The 18,022-nt window shown below is 47.4% G+C and overlaps 1 protein-coding gene across 4 annotated transcripts in view; it reads left to right on the plus strand.

Moving 5' to 3' along the window:
- LOC8026235 (chitin synthase chs-2) overlaps nucleotides 1–18,022 on the plus strand; it is a 73,987-nt gene that overhangs the window by 11,674 nt on the left and 44,291 nt on the right. For 3 of the 4 annotated variants that reach the window (XM_040222999.3, XM_040222998.1, XM_029991521.2), the window contains exons 2-8: nucleotides 4,166–4,252; nucleotides 5,958–6,038; nucleotides 7,243–7,336; nucleotides 10,355–10,593; nucleotides 11,515–11,687; nucleotides 14,025–14,611; nucleotides 15,322–15,678. In XM_040222999.3, coding sequence (XP_040078933.1) covers nucleotides 5,981–6,038; nucleotides 7,243–7,336; nucleotides 10,355–10,593; nucleotides 11,515–11,687; nucleotides 14,025–14,611; nucleotides 15,322–15,678 — 1,508 coding nt within the window. In that variant the 5' untranslated portion in view covers nucleotides 4,166–4,252; nucleotides 5,958–5,980. The remainder of the gene's footprint in view (nucleotides 1–4,165; nucleotides 4,253–5,957; nucleotides 6,039–7,242; nucleotides 7,337–10,354; nucleotides 10,594–11,514; nucleotides 11,688–14,024; nucleotides 14,612–15,321; nucleotides 15,679–18,022) is intronic. The other variant, XM_042288818.1, reaches the window with a different exon arrangement.

Raw genomic sequence — 18,022 nt, forward strand, 5'->3', positions numbered from 1 at the left:
CCGCCTATTAATTTTTTTCCAGTCAGCCAATAAGAGCTCAGCGTTTTGACATCATCGCAACCCCTGTGCATGGAAGCAGACGACACTTGCGGTCCGTATAGCTTCAGAAACGCCGAGTGTGGCTTATCATATTAACGCTTCTTGTTTCGTGATTGGTTGTTTTGCGTTATAATTGACCAATGCCGCAACCTCATGGGCTGCTGCTCAATAATGAGATGCAGGGAACTCGTCACGCCTTACGTCTCTGAAGCTGGCAGTCACTATACTCGGCTTAAACGGGTGTCTCCGTTGTAGATGAAAAATGGTGAATAAGCAGTGCCTCTACTAGCCTGGGGTCTTTCACGTGCAACGGGCCGTACCATAGCCTCCTCTATCCTCACAAAGCCTGGCAGTTCGACGACGGAGTCATAGAATGCCCTGACGCAGATTTGGAGAGCAAGGATCTGGGGGCTATGTTGCGCTTTTTGCACTCCCAGGAGACTAGGGAGAAGGAAGTGACGTCAACAACGCAGCAAATGCAGATTGGATGTTGATTTTGTTTTCTTCTGTCAACATCCAATCTGCGTTTGCTCTAGTCGTTGACGTCACTTCCTTCTTCCAAGTCTCCTGGGAATGCAAAAAGCGCAACATAGCACCCCTGGTAGCACAGGGCATCAAAGAGCCAATTCTCGGGGAACCTATAGACGTCAGCGCACAGCTTTTGCAGTGGCGAGAACCTGAAACACACTTGTTCACTCGGGAGAGGTGTGTTTCGGTGTATCGCCCCAGCGGGTGCCAGACACGTGGCTCTCCTCCCACCCAATGTCTGCCACTCTACCTTTTCCATTTCGGCGGCCGCTTCTCGTGGCGATCTGCCAAGGTTTGTCAGCCTATAGGAGGCTATGGCAGTACTGATACTACACGAACGCACGCCAGACGGGCGATCCCCCTCCACGTCGAAACGGACAGGGTGTTGTGGAATGAATCTGAGGGACCGCTGAGTTGTGCAAGGCGATCTTTGGCTCCAGATGCTCCATGCTGCGGCGCGTTAACACCCCCCGACCGAATTGCGTTGTGTGTTTGTCTCGACGAGGTGGAGGGGCTTAGAGCGATGAACTGGTATCCCGTCCACCAGGCAAAAGTGACCCCCACTTGTATACCGCCATGTTGTACGATTTGGACCACTAGCCACGTGACCGTACCAAATCCTGAGGCTTTTAAAAAAAACTGAGCCGAGATTTCTATTCTGATCGCTGTAAGAAACATAATAAACTTTTTTTTTTTCGATACTGTTAGCCCCAGAGATCAGTGTCTAGCTCCGATAAAAACCCAGAATACAGCACCGCGGCTGCCGGCATCTAGGGGAGGCATTGCGAAGCTGCCCGAGTTTTTGTCGTAAAAGCACATTTTGAACTTAAAACAAACGAAACATAACTCATCTCGGTGGTACTGTTATTAAAGATCAATAAGCAATTATTTGTACGCGGTACTTCACTACAACATGCAACATAGTGGCGGTCAATGGGGGGGTCACTTTTAGCTGCCAGTTTGTCGCTCTATAGGTCCTCTACCTCGTTGGTTTGTCTAGACAGTAGGAAGTTTGTCGGCCAAAATGTATGTCTGGTGTCTCCACTCTATAGGGGAAATTTAGCCAGTGCAACACCACTGCTAGCATGTGGGGTCTTTAACGTGACACTCGTGAAATCCGACCTCATGCCGGTGTACGCACTAAGACATTTTAAATGCTTAAGGTTGGGAAAACGAAGTTCCAGAGACTTACCCCCGTGGCTACTTTATTTCAACTCGATAAAAATCGTAAAATTTCGTGATGTTGCCTGTACGAATGCGTTTTGCCTAGAGATGCGTTCCTTGAACTTAGATATATTACGCATTACGAAAAATATTAACGAGAACTGTATCGTGCTGTCTGTTTTTTTTATGACCCAGTCTCAGGTTTTCTTTCAATTATGATCTTTGTGATGTCACCAATACCACCAGAATCCTATTTTGTTGGTGTTTATCTGTGTTAACCTAGAATTACTCCCTTAAGGGTGAAAAATCTTTTAGTGTGTACGATTCTCATCTGTATCGATACGGGCAAGGATAGGGATTGAACTCTAGTACACCCGAGTGCTGCAGCGCGTACTTTTGCTTCACTTGATCTGAGCTTCGGTACGTTAACAAACTGCGTTAACACCTTCCTTGCATGCTTATTGTATGTCGGTCAGACTAACCTTATTGCGGTAGCGGTATCACATAACCTTGATAACGGTTTTACCAAAGTAAATGTGGTGGTGGTGGTGGTTTGTAGTTGTTGTTGTTGTTGTTGTTGTTGTTGTTGTTGTTGTTGTCGTTGTTGTCTTCATACTCTCCCTCTTCTAGCCATCTACTGCCGATCAAAACAGCCAAACCTTGACTCGATGCTTACGGTCGCATCCATATTAACGCAACCGGATGCAACCGGCTGCGTCTACCAGAGAGATGCAGGGATGATTCAAATGTAGAAAACTTTCAGCCTTTCCGCTCTGGTGAGGAAGGAAGACCGCGGAGCTTTACAGTGGAAAGTAATGGCCGGCCGCAAGTCGGCTAGCCAGAGTGGAAAGGCTACCGCCATCTATGGGCGACGGCGGCAACCAGATACGTGGCTTTCCGCCGTCGCTCATAGATGGCGGTAGGTGTCCAGAGTTCGGTGTCTTCATTTCTTTGCGGGGGACACGATCCTGGGGAAACTAGCCCTGAATAGCTCCGCTGTAAAAAAGAGATTAGCATCATACCGGCCTGCTGTCGTGTATCGTTCCCGCGCGATGCGCACAGCTAGCCGCCGTATACTGCTCCAGCTAAATTTCTCATCTGCTGCGCGTAACAGTGTCGATATACTCCGGCAAAACCGACCTCACGTTTTCTACGAGTCTCCAGAGTCGCTGACAACTAAGAAAGCGCAGTAAGCGGTGAGTCCCGCGATCATCTTATCATCGCTCCAAAGCCAATCATATTGCGGCATTAGCCAATCAGTACATCAAAGATTGATTCACGAAGACGAAAATTTGAACACGATTAGCCACACCCTACGTTTCGTACGCCATCAGTGACTGAAGTACACGACCCAGTGCCGGCTACTGTGAACTATAGACGCTTTACACACGCGCCAGATTGAGCCGCCATAGCCGCCCTTCTCTTGTCTTACCGAGATGTCGAGCCACTGAACCGGGCGTTGACGGGTCTTCACAAGGGCCTATGCTGGGCACAAGAACACAGTAGCATCTAAAATGGCAATAACCTGTCCTGCTGTGGTAATGATGAAGTGAAGCGAACGGAATAAGAGGGAACAAAAACTGAAGGTCAGTTATGGCGGCGCCCATGCACAGCTGCTGTAAAGCGTCTATAGACCTTCGCATCGCTTGTCACCCGGGTGAAAAATGCTGAGTCCCTGAGCTGTGTACGCACGCGCAGGGTCCAGTACACATCACATCAGAGTAAAAGAACATGTTCAGAAGGCAGACAAAGATGGCAGCGCGCAGGAGGCGACTTTGCAAAGGACTATAGGGGAAGGGACTGAAAGATTGTCAAGAGACGAGAAAGAGAATGCGATACAGATATACTTAAGATGGTTAGTGAGACATGTGATGAATGGTACGAGAGAAGAACCTCGCTATGCGGAGCGCAAGTCCATCTACTTCTTTAGCAGGGGCTTGTGGTGACGTCAGAAAGACGCGAAGCTCTGATTGGTTCTGAATCAAGGATAGTGGGTAGACCTCGAGGCAGCTTGCCTTGAGGTCTACCCCCTATCCTTCGATCGGAGCCAATCAGAGTTCGGCGTCTTTATGACGTCACCGATACTACCGCAAAAGAAGCAGACGACTCGCTCTCCGCATTGAGGCCGATCCCAGCCGGCGTTACGATCCAATGGAACCAATCAGACGGCCCCAAAAGTGCATCGTCACGACGCACGGCGTCTTGGTGCTTTCTGCTATATCACCTGCTAAGGGAATCCCGCCGCGATCCTGCGATTTTCTCGGTGCGTGATAGGCTTAGACGGTCAAGCACAAAGACAGCGCCGTGACAATGCACTTTTGGCTCTGCGTGATTGGCTCTGCGTGATTGGCTCCAACTGGATTCTAGCGTCGGCTACATTAGAACTTGGCGTCAAACGCGGTGTAACCCTTCGACTTTGTCATTCGCGGCGCAGCGCAGCTGCGTCCTCGCTCCGGCGGCAACGAGGAGCTTGAGAGGCCCCCCGGCCTGAGGGAGCGACCGGAGGTCACTTGGGGAGGAGGTAAGGCATTTTACCGTCCGTAAGCAATAAAAACGACCTACATACATAAACGAGTGCGTTTGTGAGCCCTGCGCATGTGCGGGAACCCGTTTAGGAAAGGGAGAGCGCAAACTGCACATGCGCGTTCCCCAACGGTGTGATCGTCCGAAACGCTAGTTTTTGCGCATGGGCCGCAAGGACCGTGCTCTAACCCCAGGGTGCGAACTCTGCGAACGGCGAAATTGTTTCTGAGCCATTTCGAATTTCTGACATCTTACCGACTGGCGGAACGTGCTGTAGCTCTTTTGATATCCTTTCTATCCCAGACGTTTATTTACGTTTTGTCCGAGCAACGTTCGCACTCCGCGTCCGATGGATATCTCGGCTCTACAACGGGCAGGCCGAGAACGTGCAGCCCGGTTTCAGACCTTATTTTTCGTCATCTTCGGGAATACTTTATCGGGAGACCGCTAAATAGGCTCAATCAGTCAACCAGTTCGTTTAATTCTGTCAAACTGGGAGATAATTACAGGTGATATGAATATGAAGTACAGTTGAAAATAAAAATTCGAAACACTTAAAATCAAAATTTTCTGCATAGTGCACTCGACAATAAAATTAATACGCGTTTAAAAGCGATTCCACCGGTAGCTTAGTTGAATAAAATCGGAAGAAGGCTGATTTTCTCCAGCTCTACATTTTGAAAAGTTTTACGCGAAAAGCACGTTTTTTGAGGGGTTGGCCATCCAATGAACGTTTCTTTTTTTTTTTTTTTTCAGGAACATATGGGTGTTTAGTATCGAACTGCGAGAAATGTGCAGTTCTCGTGTTACATAAAAATGCTAATAAATGAGTGATTGGTAAATCTCCCACATCCTTGCACCCCGTCTTAAAATGCGCTGCATATGATATAACCCTCGCTCTTGTTCTTTCCGACTCTGCGTGCACCGGGACACCTCCTAGACCGCAAGGCCATGAGGGCTGGAGAAAGTCACTAAAAAGGTCAGAACGGCAGAAAAAGAAGCCTAAGTTGTCCCGCCTTCAGCGCGAGCTCCCTACCTTCGACAATGCTTCGGTGTTTCGCGTAAATACCTCGAGCGCGCGTAGTCAAGCACCGCGGAAGGCATGTACCTGTGCCGGAGACCAGCCGTTCGAAAAACACGCTCTGCCGTTCCCATGCTGTTGGTGCAATGTTCGCAAATCCACAACCCATGCGCGTTCGATCTCCACAGACTAGCACCCGTATGTGCGTCGCTTTTTGGAAAGCCAGTAAGGCGCGAGTAAAGCACGTGCCGCACGTACGAACATTGGAAATGGTAACGGCCAGAAGCTAATTTCTGGAATGGTTCGGGTTTTGACTCTGAGCATGGCCTCCTATATACTGACAACGCCTGGCAGATCGCCACGAGAAGCGGCCACCATAATGGAAAAGGTGGAGCGGCAGACAACGGATGAGAGGAAAGCCACGTGACTGGCGCCCCGCTGCGGCGAGACGCCGAAACACACTCGTCCCGAGCGAACAAGTGTGTTTCGGGTGCTCGCCGCTGCAAAATCTCTGCGCTAACGTCCAGGTTCCCCGGGAAATGTCTCTTTGATGCTCTCTGCTACCAGATCCTCGCGCTCCAAATCTGCGACCAAGCACTCTGTGGCTCCGTCATCGAACTGCCAGGCTTTGAGAGTATAGAGGAGGCTATGCTCTGAGCGGCTAATTTTCCGACTGTTTCAGACGTCTTCTCGGAAGCCTTCGCGATGGGCTTGGTAAGCAAGAACAACGTTCCAAATGGCGATATCTATATCCATGACGAAGGTGAGCCCCCATACTCTTAATTTCGTTCCACTTAGATGTCGGGTATAACCGAAATTCTTTAAAAAATGTTCCGCTTAACCAGGAGGAACCGTGTTCCAAATACTTTTTAGTTTACACAGGGCAGTGTTTCCAATGATTAATGGTAAATGATAAATCTAAACAAAGCACGTTCTGGAAGTTCGAGTAGGATCATATTGGTGCTTAAGTGGAGTGGAACAGTGTAAGAGGAAAGACGTATAAGTCGAATTAGAGGCACTAAATAAGCTACGCTTCAAAGTAACGACACTTTGCCATATTGTGTCTTAAAATCATGGTTGCCAGTTATCTGAAGCGTTTTCTCAAATCACAGGAAACGCTTGTCTGTAATCCACAAATGTTTATACAGCTCGCGTCAGAGTAAAGCAATATTACATGAGCTGTCTAACACCGAATCTAATGCTGAGGAAGTCACACTTTTGCATCATGACGATGTGTACCAAGCACCAAGATGGCGGCGCCCAGAAGAATATCGGTGAAGAAAATGCCGATACTCTCAGCGTAGCTCATTTAGTGGCTCTAAGTGGAACGACAATCTACATAGCACCTACGTGTTCTAGATAACAAAAGAAAAAAGCGAAAAGGAAGCAAAGAGAAACGGCGTTGCACATATAATCTCCGATCCACATAAAAATATGACTTGTTTCGGAAAAAAGTATGCGGGGCGTTAATTTAGCTGGAACCTATGTGGAATCCAATTAATTGTGTACATACACACGCGCTTTTTCCAGACTGTAATTTTCGTCTTCAATGCTTTGTTTAAACGCCACAGAGCCGTTTAAACCGAGAGAGTTTGGCCAATGGGCGGAGCTTGTTGCCCGCAAGGACCAGCGGATTTCACGACAACACAAATTGGCGTTGCTTCTTCGTCTTGTCTATTCCTGAGAAATCGCATAGAGTTCCTATCAGTCAGAGCCACAAAATGGAGGACGGAAGTATTCATTCCCCGGTTATCAGACTACGCTGCTGTGGTTGCCAGGCTGTCGAAATCTCCTTAAGAAGACCAAACTCACAAGTATAAATGGCTCTGCCCGTGCATGTTGCTCGTTCTCCGCTGTCACTAAGCATAAGCACGTGACAGTTATCAGCGTACTGTGTTAATTTCTAGCCATGATTTTTACGCAATCTGTAGTTTGTTTTTTTTTCGCGCGCTCTGACGACATTCAAGGCATTACCGGACCTTTTCCAACTGAGCCAGAAGATGGCGAAGAAGGACATCAAGGTACCCAAGTCGAAGACCAAGGCGAGCAGCAGACACCAAGGTGACAGCCAACGAGACGTTTACTTGAGCTGTACAGCAGGTAGAGAGACCGTAAAACGAAAGTGGTAGAAATTAACTAAGCCTAAAAAAATATACGTGGCGTATTCGTACCAGCTGCGCGCCGCGCTGGGTTAGGCCGTGCGACCTCTCCGGAGTCTGCCCGGGTGGGCTCCGCTGACCCTGCGGCCGGCAGGTCCCTCTTAACGGCGGCGGCCGGGCCGCTGCGCAACGGAGAGGGCTTCTCTGTGTGGTGGCGTTTCTTGGAACTACGGCGCGCTCTCCTGCCAATGGGGTGGCTGCTACAGGCTTCGCTTCATGGGACAGGGGAATTTAGGTGCCGTTTGACGTAGCTTCAAAAGCTGATAACGCCGGTTCGCTCCATGGGACCAGTTAATGCTTTCGCATAAAAACATACCAACGAAACCGCATGCCGAAAAAAAATAATAAAATCGGAAATTGTTTGTTGGACGCAGCGGCGCGTAACTTGATCACATGAAGGATTCCGACGATGAACTTACACGATGAGAAACTGATGGAGAGGAGGTCTTGCGGTGAATCAAAGCGCCGAGTTCTGATTGGAAGGATTTAGTGGGTACACGCAAAGGCTAACTGCCTTCACCTTTACCCACTGTCTCCCTCCAAACAGAACGAACAGGCTAGGTGTCGCGCATGCCAAACGACGAACACAGGTGTCAAGTGTTCGAACGCCAGACACTCAGCGAGCAGCAGACGGCGCTCTTGTTCGCTTTGATTGGAGGGAGACAATACGTAGAGTCGTAGGTGGCTAGCCCCCGCGTTTACCCACTAGTCCTTCCAATCAGAGAGCGAAAGCTCTGACTTCACCGGATGCTCTCTGATTGGCCGAAGGCAGCGAGCGCGTGGTGGAGGCGGAGCATAACACTGGGTTCTTAATCTGCCACACCGACTATAGTAGTAATTGGTATTAAAACCGTGTTTACCGAAAACGTGAACGCGGCAATGAGGCGCACTAACAAACACTGAAAAAAAAAACGGACTAGGAAAAAACCTTTATCGTTAAAATTGCAACCGACAAATCTTACGAGTATACACAAAGAGGAATGGCGTCAGTTAACAGAAACAGAACCCATTATCCCATTGGAACTTTCAGAAGATCACCTGGAACTGTCGAATAATATAACCGTAAGTTCCGAAACTGTGGAATCCAGTTCGGACCGCAAGAGTTACATTTAAGAGAACGAGCGATCGACAATGCGCCGTTTATTTTTAACGGTGAAAAAAAAAAAAAACACAAACACTAAACGTTTTTGCGGACACGCAGTATAGTAAAATAGCCAATAGCCATTCAAAAATTGGCTACAAAAACCACTATTGTTGGTTGTCCATAAATTGCGATAATATTTGGTCATGTCTACCCCCTTCTTTTGTTACAAAGCCACGGACGGCGTCAAGGACGGCTTCTAGGACGACGTCGAGGAAAGCCTCTAAGAAAACCTTTAAGGCACAGAGCCCATAGAGATTGACGTGGGATTAAGTGATGCCAAGCTTTCCGCTAAATGGACCTGTTCCGCTAACCGACGGCACCAGGCGGTGGCTGCACGAACTAGAAATCGAGGACGTGACCTACCTGCGCTAACAACCGATAATGGGAGCTACGCTACCAGTTTCTTCGCTCTCTGAGCAGCAGCGGAGTCCGCCTAAACGTCGTGTTTTTCTTTCCGTCCACTTCCTTTTTTTTTGTGCAACGCAATTATATATATATGCTGTAATTACGTGTTTTAATCGCTGGTCCACAGCCTTCTTCCGAATTTCCTCGACTTTTCGTGCCAACTTCCGCCGCTTGGTATCGGGCGCTCGCGCGTGCGCAGAACGCTTCTCGGAAAAGGTCCATTTAGCGGGGAAACTAAATTGGTCTCCTCGTCCCGTGACGTCAGGTCCCGCGACATCAAATATCTCGTTAAATTTAGCGGGGAAACTGAACTGGTGTATAGGTCCTGTGACGTCAATTTTTCCGCTAAATTTAGCGGCGAAAGTGCGCATTAGCAGGCCAGAAAGGTCCACGAAATCAGGGGGAGGAGGGGGGGGGGGGGGGGGGGGGGATGGGAAGCTAAAGAGTGCTATTGCATTAAAAAAAAAAAATTTTAAAAAGATGCTGGTTACGAGTTTTTACGGGATGCAAAATGAACCACAACAAGAACTGGCTCGTTAAGCCGCAATCGTACTCCTATCATACAAAAGACAGTCTGGGCTGTGTATCTTTCAGTGTTGACGGTAACGCGTTAAGAGTAACGGCGTCACCGGTTACGCCATACTTTTTCTTTTTTTGGTAATGTCTAATTTACTCCTTACTTTTTCAAAACAGCAACGGGTAACATACTCAGGTTACCTATTTCGAGTAACGGGTAACAAAGTTACGTTAATCGTCACTTTTTCTTTCCAGAACTTAAAAACAGTTACACTTTAATCTTTTTTTTTCTTTTTCTTTTTAGGCACTAAGCTATGAAAATTTTTGAGCATTTTGCGTTTTTCTTTTGCGCTTTTTCTCGTAAATATTCAGGTGAAACCGTAAAAAATAATAATAAAGTAATTATGTTCAGTGCCTTCATGGACATAATGTTTCTTGAAATATGGCCGCTTAAGCATACCTGTAACTTCAAAACAGTAAAACTGTTAAAAGATAACGCAAAAGTAGCGTGCCTTCTTTTTATCGGTAACGGTAGCGCGTTCCTCTTATTTTTAACTAACGTAACCCGGTAACGCGTTACTATTATTTGCAAGTAACGAGCAACGTATTTCGTTACTTCTCTTCGGTAACGCCTACAACCCTGGTATCTTCCTTGTATGAGCGTCCCGCCACATTGGTCGTACAAAAACTCCCTGCAGACATGTTCGAAGAACACATATGTGTAAAGCAGACACACTTCGAACACGCTTGAGACCTGTCCTTATACAATTCTGCTGTTGTCATGTTGCCGACACCGTGTCTTTTGTATAATGTTTGACCAGTGGTACTGTTTTTCTGATTCATCGGTGCTTCCAGCTCCGTGCACATGTTCAAGGAGACACCCCAGGAGCAGGAAGACGAGACCCGCACCTCGTTCTGGGTCTTCTGCGCCCTCAAGCTCCTCAAGGTGCTCGCCTACCTGCTCACCTTCTCGCTGGTCCTCGGCGGCGCCGTCGTCACACGGGGCACGCTGCTCTTCATGACGTCCCAGCTCAAGATTCCGCCGACCAGTCCCTTCCTCAACAGCACCAGGAAGATCTGCAAGGACGGACTGTGTGAGTTCAAGGCCCCGATGGTTCCTCCACCGAGGCACCCCAGACAAGAAAGCCCTTATTGGGGAGGAGATTTAACCACTGCGTCCTTAGCGGCTAAGATGAGAACTTGCATTCGCTTACGACCAAGTACTTGTGATCTTTTACGGCGAGAAAACACACTGGCGTGCGGGCGCCATCTATGAGGAAACCCTGGAACTGCCTTTCACTGGAGCGAAGGTTTCGCGGTATTTTCTAGATCAAATGTACGTGCCTTCCATAAGACATGGTCGTTTACAGCACTGTGGAAAGATTTTTTGAGCTAAAAATAAAGAAATGCGAGAAAAAAAGGAATATTACAACAAACAGAAATGCCGAGAGTTCCACGGCCAGCCGATAGATGGCCCCAGTGTATTCTCCCAAAGTAACGAATCCCCAAAAGGCTTCAAAGGGCTGGTGAACCGAAATTTGGATTTCAAGAAAACAATGCAGGAGATGTAGGTGGGACGCTACAATCCCTACAATACTACTCATAAGGCGATATCTCGAACGGACGGCTGTATTTTTGGAAAAAGAGGTCGAGATTGAACGAGGCCGACGAGGCGCGTGACGTCAAGATATCTCGTTTCCTCTTCTCTTCGCTTCATCCCCTCAAGGCGGCGAGGCGGAGAAGACGCGAGGCCGTTCCCTCTCCTTCTCGGAGAAACAAGACGTACACATATCTGTCAAATGCGCCTCCTTTTTTGTGGAAAAATACGGTTATCTGTTTGAGATATCACTGTATGAGTGATGTTTTGGTGTTTGTAGCATCCCGTTGCACGCTTTTGCCGCGTGTTTTGTGGAATTCAGATTTCGGTTCAGCATCCCTTTAAGGCACTCGGCTGTAAACAGCCGCAAATCTGTGAATCCAGCGCTAACTGTGTGCGCGTTCCTGCCCTTCTACAGCTCTCGAGGAAGACAAGCTCTATTCGACGGGCGTCGACAGCGTCCAGCGAGTTGCCTGGAAATGGATGTTGCTGCTCGTGCTCTGCGTTCCCGAGCTGATCTGCTTCCTCGACTGCGTCAAAGAGTGCATGCTACGAAGTATCAAGATGCCCGGTCCCAAGACCTTTTTTCTGGTAAGACGTCGGCCCGCTGCGTCTGGACAAGGAACCCTCTGAAGAGTCCCCCCTGCTCATGCATCACACAAGGAACGATGGACAACTAACTAGCACAGCTGGGAACAGGCGGGACAGAGGAAAATTGGGACATCCTCCAGCGTGGCTCCGACCCAAAGTCTCAACCCTGCCTCCCAGTGGGTCCGTTGCTGGGGTAATGCCGACAAGGTTTGACGAGAGGAAAATTGGCGACTCCCTCGCCAAGGGGACGGGGCAGGAAGATAATGTTTTTTTTGCCCGATTCTCTGAAGGTTATCCCGGTGATATCTCACACTGCCTGGTGATAGTTAGGGGGAGAAAAGGGGTCTTAAAAGGGCAGAAGAAATCATGTTTTTTGTCATTTTAGACTTAGGCTAGGTGGCGCAAGCTACCGCCCGTTACAAAGGGTAGAGCCATTAACATCCATCCATCCATCCAGGTACTCGCAACAGACATGATGACAGAATTACCTGCGCACACGTCTCGAGCATGTTCGAACAATGTTGGCCTCACATACGTATGCATAGTTTCGAACACGTCTGCAAACCGTTTTAGTATGGCGAATGTTAGAGTGTACTAGAGTACACTCTAAGAGAGGATGGATGGATGGATGGAGGTTAATGGCTACACCCTTTGTAACGGACGGTAGCTTGCGCCACCTAGCCTAAGAAACAGGCATGTTACAGTGTAGACAGACTGTCTTTTGTGTGGTGTATGAGCAGTCTGACCGCGGCTTAATACGAGCATAGACACACGTTCATAAGCTCATTCGTAGAACTCTTGTTTTGCCGTGGAATCATTACCATTACGCGTCGAACATTTCGATATTTCAGGCGTGCCATTTATGGTCCTAGGGTATGCCACTATATAGGTTCTGTGTTTTGGGGGTTTGTGTTTCCTAAAATGAAAGGGTTTTTTATAATTTTTTACGTTAAAAAATTGTTGGTAGGTTTCTTTTTTTTAAATTTTGGGCGTGGAACAGGACCACGATGTTAATGAGGCTTATCTTGAAGAAAAATGAGCACGGGTATGAGACTTCTCCAGCCCCCAGGGTACATTCTTGTGACCCGTATACTTAGATAACGTTCCGGTACCGATAAGAAAAGAATACCGGACAACGGCGGACTTGTAACGTGTTCTATATAATTTCGGGAGAGACATAGCTCATTTAAGAGGACACCAATACGCTTGTCCGAAACGCGTTGCGTGCAAACCTAACAAAAATAACGGCTTTGTGTTACTCGATTCTAGCAACGTGTTTAAGTTACGTTTTGACGGAGTAGCGGTATATAGTTATTTTTTCCACAAATTTTTACAATTCCAACCTTGCACTAAAACTTCGGGTTGGGTCAGTCAGTTGATTCCCGATTTAAAAAAAAAAAAAGACCTAAGATGCGCGAACAAGAAATGGATGAAGGATATGGTGCAGGTACAACACGAACAAGTGCACGTAAGCGCTTGTCCGCCAGCTATAGAGTAACATGAGAAATAACAAAGGAAGTAAGCATCCCTGGGCAAATTAATCCGTTCATTTTACGAAATTCATAAAGCGGAATATATTGAGTTTCTGCTTGAGACAGTAACGAGTAATTTACTGAGTTCCGTTATTTAGTAGTATGCGCATATCTGTTGGAGATTTATCAACTGAATGGGGAATTCTCTTGGTAGATTTGGAGCGGTTTGGGAAAGCTTTCTTGTGGGTATCTGCTCGGGCGTGCAAGCACGCGCTCGCATTTACCACGCTAAAAGCGCGGGCAAGGTGTGCTTCTGGATCGCTCCAAATCTGCCGAAGGAATTCCACATTAGATTTAACGTTGTGTACAAGTCTGCATAGCTCGACTGTGCACAAGTTAGCGCGAGTATATCTTCTTTACTCCTTCCCTTGATACCCCTCATATTGCATCTGTATTAGAGATGACCGCGTTTCAATATGCTCGGGTTAAAAGTTAATGCCACTGCGAAACGACGTGGACTACTTCAGAATTTCGTATCTAGTATGATTTGTGAAGTAGGAAACAAATTAAAAAAAAATGAAAGCAGTTTACAAATCCTTGTAACGCCAATTAGAGCGCAGCTCTTGAGGAGAAGGATGGAAGCGTACTGAGCGATAGGTGACTCCTTGAGGTCACGTGACCTGAGGGAGGTCACGTGACCTCGGGGATCACGTGATCTCGGTGGGTCACGTGACCTCGCGGTTACGCCCAAGGCGACGCCGAAGCCGACGGCGACGGCGACGCCGCTCAAGCCGGAAACGGGCCCCTAAGAGCTGCGCTCTAAAAACTGACTAAAACGAGAGACTCATGTATCCTCATTCCGCAGGTCTTCGTCGTCGAGACCTTTCATGCCACGGGCCTCTGTCTCCTGGTCTTCGCGGTTCTTCCAGAAATGGATGCCGTGAAGGGCGCCATGATCTGCAACTGCGTCGCCATAGTGCCGGCTCTCCTGGCGTCTCTCTCGCACAAGAGGGCGCACTGGCAAACGGCTCTCAACATCCTCGCGTTTGCGGGTCAGGTCACGGGCACAGTGATCTGGACCCTGGGCCCTACGGGAGTTCTCACACTTCCCGCTGCCCTGGTCCTTGTGTCCTTCGCCTGGTGGGAGACAGCCGCGAACGAAGACGCCCCGGCGTTCCAGATGCTCCGTCTAGCCCCGTGCAAGCGAAGCCTGGAAGAGTGTCGGTCGGTTGTATTCCTCCTGATGTCCATCTGGAAAATGATTGTGCTCTTTCTGGGCATGCTCACGATCGAGTACTTCAGCACGGGGTCGGTGGTAGCGCTTTTCGACCAACTCTACACGAGTTTCGGGTCGCATCAGGTCCCTGTGTACCAACTTCGCACGTTCGTCGAAGGCACCGAGGTTGCTGGACCTGCTCTTCTTTGCGAGGAGGACTTCCTCCTGAGTCGAAGGTGTGTCTCAATTCAAAAATCGTTGCGAATTGATCTGTAGTATACAGTAAATGCATGCCTGAGCGTACCTCGGACATCTTCTGCTCGTCGGTAAATTTACTATGGTAGGCTATGGTGGATGTATGCGCACTGGCTCAACAGTGCGATCACTTAAACTTGTTCCCTAGGTCCCATTAAGTTATTTTAAGGTCTTTATGATACAATGAAACATGAAAGGTGTTCAAGGTCATGTCGTCTTGCTGTGCCTTGCCATCTACACAAATTCCGAGGCATACCCACACCCTGACTTTTAGAATTCAGAAGTGCTGAACCGAAACTGAAACGCATGGTCATGGATCGGTATCTTTGGCAGCATGCTGTGGTTCTCGGTTATGGTACCCCTACCGTATTTTACTGTCGATTTTCATTACAATCAATGTGTAAAGTGTTGTCCACGCGCGCGTACTGAACCTACCAATATCACACTGCATCATTTTGTGCTATGTCCGCAACTTCGCCGCTGCCGGAGACACATGGACTAACATCAACTGGCGTGATTGCTACAGCTAACTATAGGCTTGCACAGATGCAGATCGAAAGGGTGCTCGTACACAAGGTCATACAAAGACGATGTACAAGCAACAACAACCGCTTGTTGAGTCAGACACAATACACGATCTAGATTAACCCCATTCCTTCCTTTAGGTTTGTTCTTGACCATTTTCTCGCAGGGGTGTCTCACTGATTGTGGCTGGCATCCACATCGCTGCTGGCTACATCGGATACCGTGCCTGCGTCTTCGCCTGCCGGATCGACATCCAGGCGGTGTCCATGGCTTTTCCGCTGAGCCTGGCAGGACCGGCCACGATGGCGCTAATAGTGATCGCATGTGGAGCACGTGGCGTGGACGTTTGCTTTTTCAATGACTTTTTGCCCAAATACCTATTCTGGAACTGTCCGAACGACCCCTTGATCACATTCATCACCAACGAGCAAGCCTGGTTCTGGCTCCTCTGGTTCCTAGGTCAAGTCTGGATCACAGGCTACATATGGACCTCTCACAACACCAGGATGGCTGCCGAGGAGGCGTGAGTAATGTTTTTAGTCACATCCAAGGTTACTATAACACAAAGTTGGGAAACTCACCCTCGAAACCTGGTCCGCTGGCGTCCACCAAGACCGAGCTAACTACGATGAGAGCGCCACCCTTTAGGGACGAGTTGAAAGTTGAAACATGAAAGTTGCCTTATATGGCTACTGCTAGAGTTGCTGAATGTTCCCAGAGTACCGAAACTCCCACGCTGGAGGTGCCAAGATGGCGGCTCAGCCTTTTTTTTCATTACTGTGGTCACTTTGAGCTTTTAGAAAGCATTTTTTGCGTAAAAACAAAAGGAAAAAATTGTTTTTGTAGGAACCTTTATTGGAGATTAATCAAAATAACAGGCGCCTGATGTTTTCTCAAATCCTTAGTTTACAAGGTTTTGCGGCACAATTAATATTGTTTATATACAATCATGTCTGATGGTGATTTCAGGTAGCGCGTCTCGACCTGGGCGCGTCCTAAATTCGGTAGTAGTTCGCGACGCGTCCGCTTGGGAGACGGGGGTTGGCATCCCTGAAACCCCTTCCATCGCATGTTTCAGCGCCAAAATGGCCGATTAAAGCTAAAATAGAACAGTCACAGCGGACACTATCGAATGAGATACTCCCGAGCCAATACAAGCAGCCATGCAGTTCTCCGAGTGACCGCTGCGGGAGAAAAGGCGGCGTTGCGATCGCCATTAGCTTGGTTTGGAAGTTTTCTAGTAACGTTGGTCACATCTAGCAGTTGAGGCAGTAAACCACTTCAACCTAGCAACCAGAATAAAACGACGAAGAGACCGCCTACGTTTGAATTAATCGCCCGGCAGGCGCGCTGTAATTAGAGCAGTGTCCCAACAACTAAATAGCATATATTAAACGCCAAGAAAACATATATTAATGTTACTCTCCAATAGATTATCAAATCCTTCCCCGATATGTTTTCAAAACACCTGTCCTTGACAAAAAAAAAAAGACGGCATATTCGCGGGTTCTTATTCGCGAATCGAGTGTAGCTTTCGTAGCGTTCACATACTGCCCGAATTGTTCGCGGGACGCATTTTTCGCGGATAGAGGGCGATTCGCGACATTCGCGAAAAGTAGGTCCTCGCGAAAATTTAGCCCTTTACAGTATCTTGTTTTGTTATTGACGATGATATCGTCAGCGATTGAAGCGAAATTGGCGTATTGTTTAATAGTTTCTTCCAGTCTGTTTCTACACGTGATAATGGCATCATTCCACATCAAAAATACAGAGATCACCGATAGCAGGTATTGATAATATTCAGATTGATCGAAAGGTCCCATTTTTCGTTGACTTCTAAACTTATATGTACAAAATTAGCCCAGCGTTGATGATGTCCCATAGATATTGTTAACAAATTACGCAGAACGATGTTTTCTTTCGTTAGCTGCCATATACGAAAAATCACTCCCTTGTCGCAGTGTTAAATATGTTATCGTTGAGCACATTCTAACTTCTGTTTAGGCAAATGACCTCTTAGGAAATGATCAGTACGGTTTTAGGCAAGGTCGCTCAACAGTCGCACAACTAGCGGAAGTAACCGACGACTTAAGTTCATGCGCGGACGAGGGCGGACAAATATATGCGGTGTTCTTTGATTTGGCCAAGGCATTTGATTGTGTTTTTCACCTAATTCTACTTCATAAACTCAAGTATATTCGTGACAATGATCGAAATCTGACCTGGCTTGAAGCTTACCTGGTTGGTAAAGGGCAGCTCGTGCAATTAAATAGTACGATTTTAGACAAGTTATTCTTTGTATCAGGAGTGCCTCAGGGGTTTGTTTTCGGGCCTCTGCTATTCATCTTATATGTCAGTGAGATTAACCGAGGATTTCAAGCTGGTGTCAAAAATGAGACATTTCGCCAATTATAAAAACTTATATTAAAAAATATATACGATAATCAGAAGAAAGTAAATGAGCATTTACAGAAATGGGCGAGCTGGTTTCACGAATGGCACATACAAATAAACAAAGCCAACACTGTATCCATCAACATAGCGCGAAAAAAGTACCAGAACAGTTGACGTGTAGTGTCGGGGCGATGCCTTTAAAATATGTACTGGAGGACAAATACCTCGGCGCTCTTTTGAAATTTAATATGAACTAGAATGCACGGATAAAAAATGTTTCCAATGAAGCGCCAATACTTTGGACACTTATCGGAAGTTCTAATTTGCCGATCCAAAGCTCAAAGGAACAGCATATAAGTCACTGATATTACCGACGATTGAATATGCAAGCCCAGTTTTGGAAGTATTCACACAACCAAATATTTGCAGAATAGAACGAATACAAAGTAAAGCTTTCCGATTCACTTTCAATT

This window comes from Ixodes scapularis, unplaced genomic scaffold, assembly GCF_016920785.2.
Source record: "Ixodes scapularis isolate PalLabHiFi unplaced genomic scaffold, ASM1692078v2 PGA_scaffold11__112_contigs__length_91849675, whole genome shotgun sequence".
NCBI classification, from domain to species: domain Eukaryota; kingdom Metazoa; phylum Arthropoda; class Arachnida; order Ixodida; family Ixodidae; genus Ixodes; species Ixodes scapularis.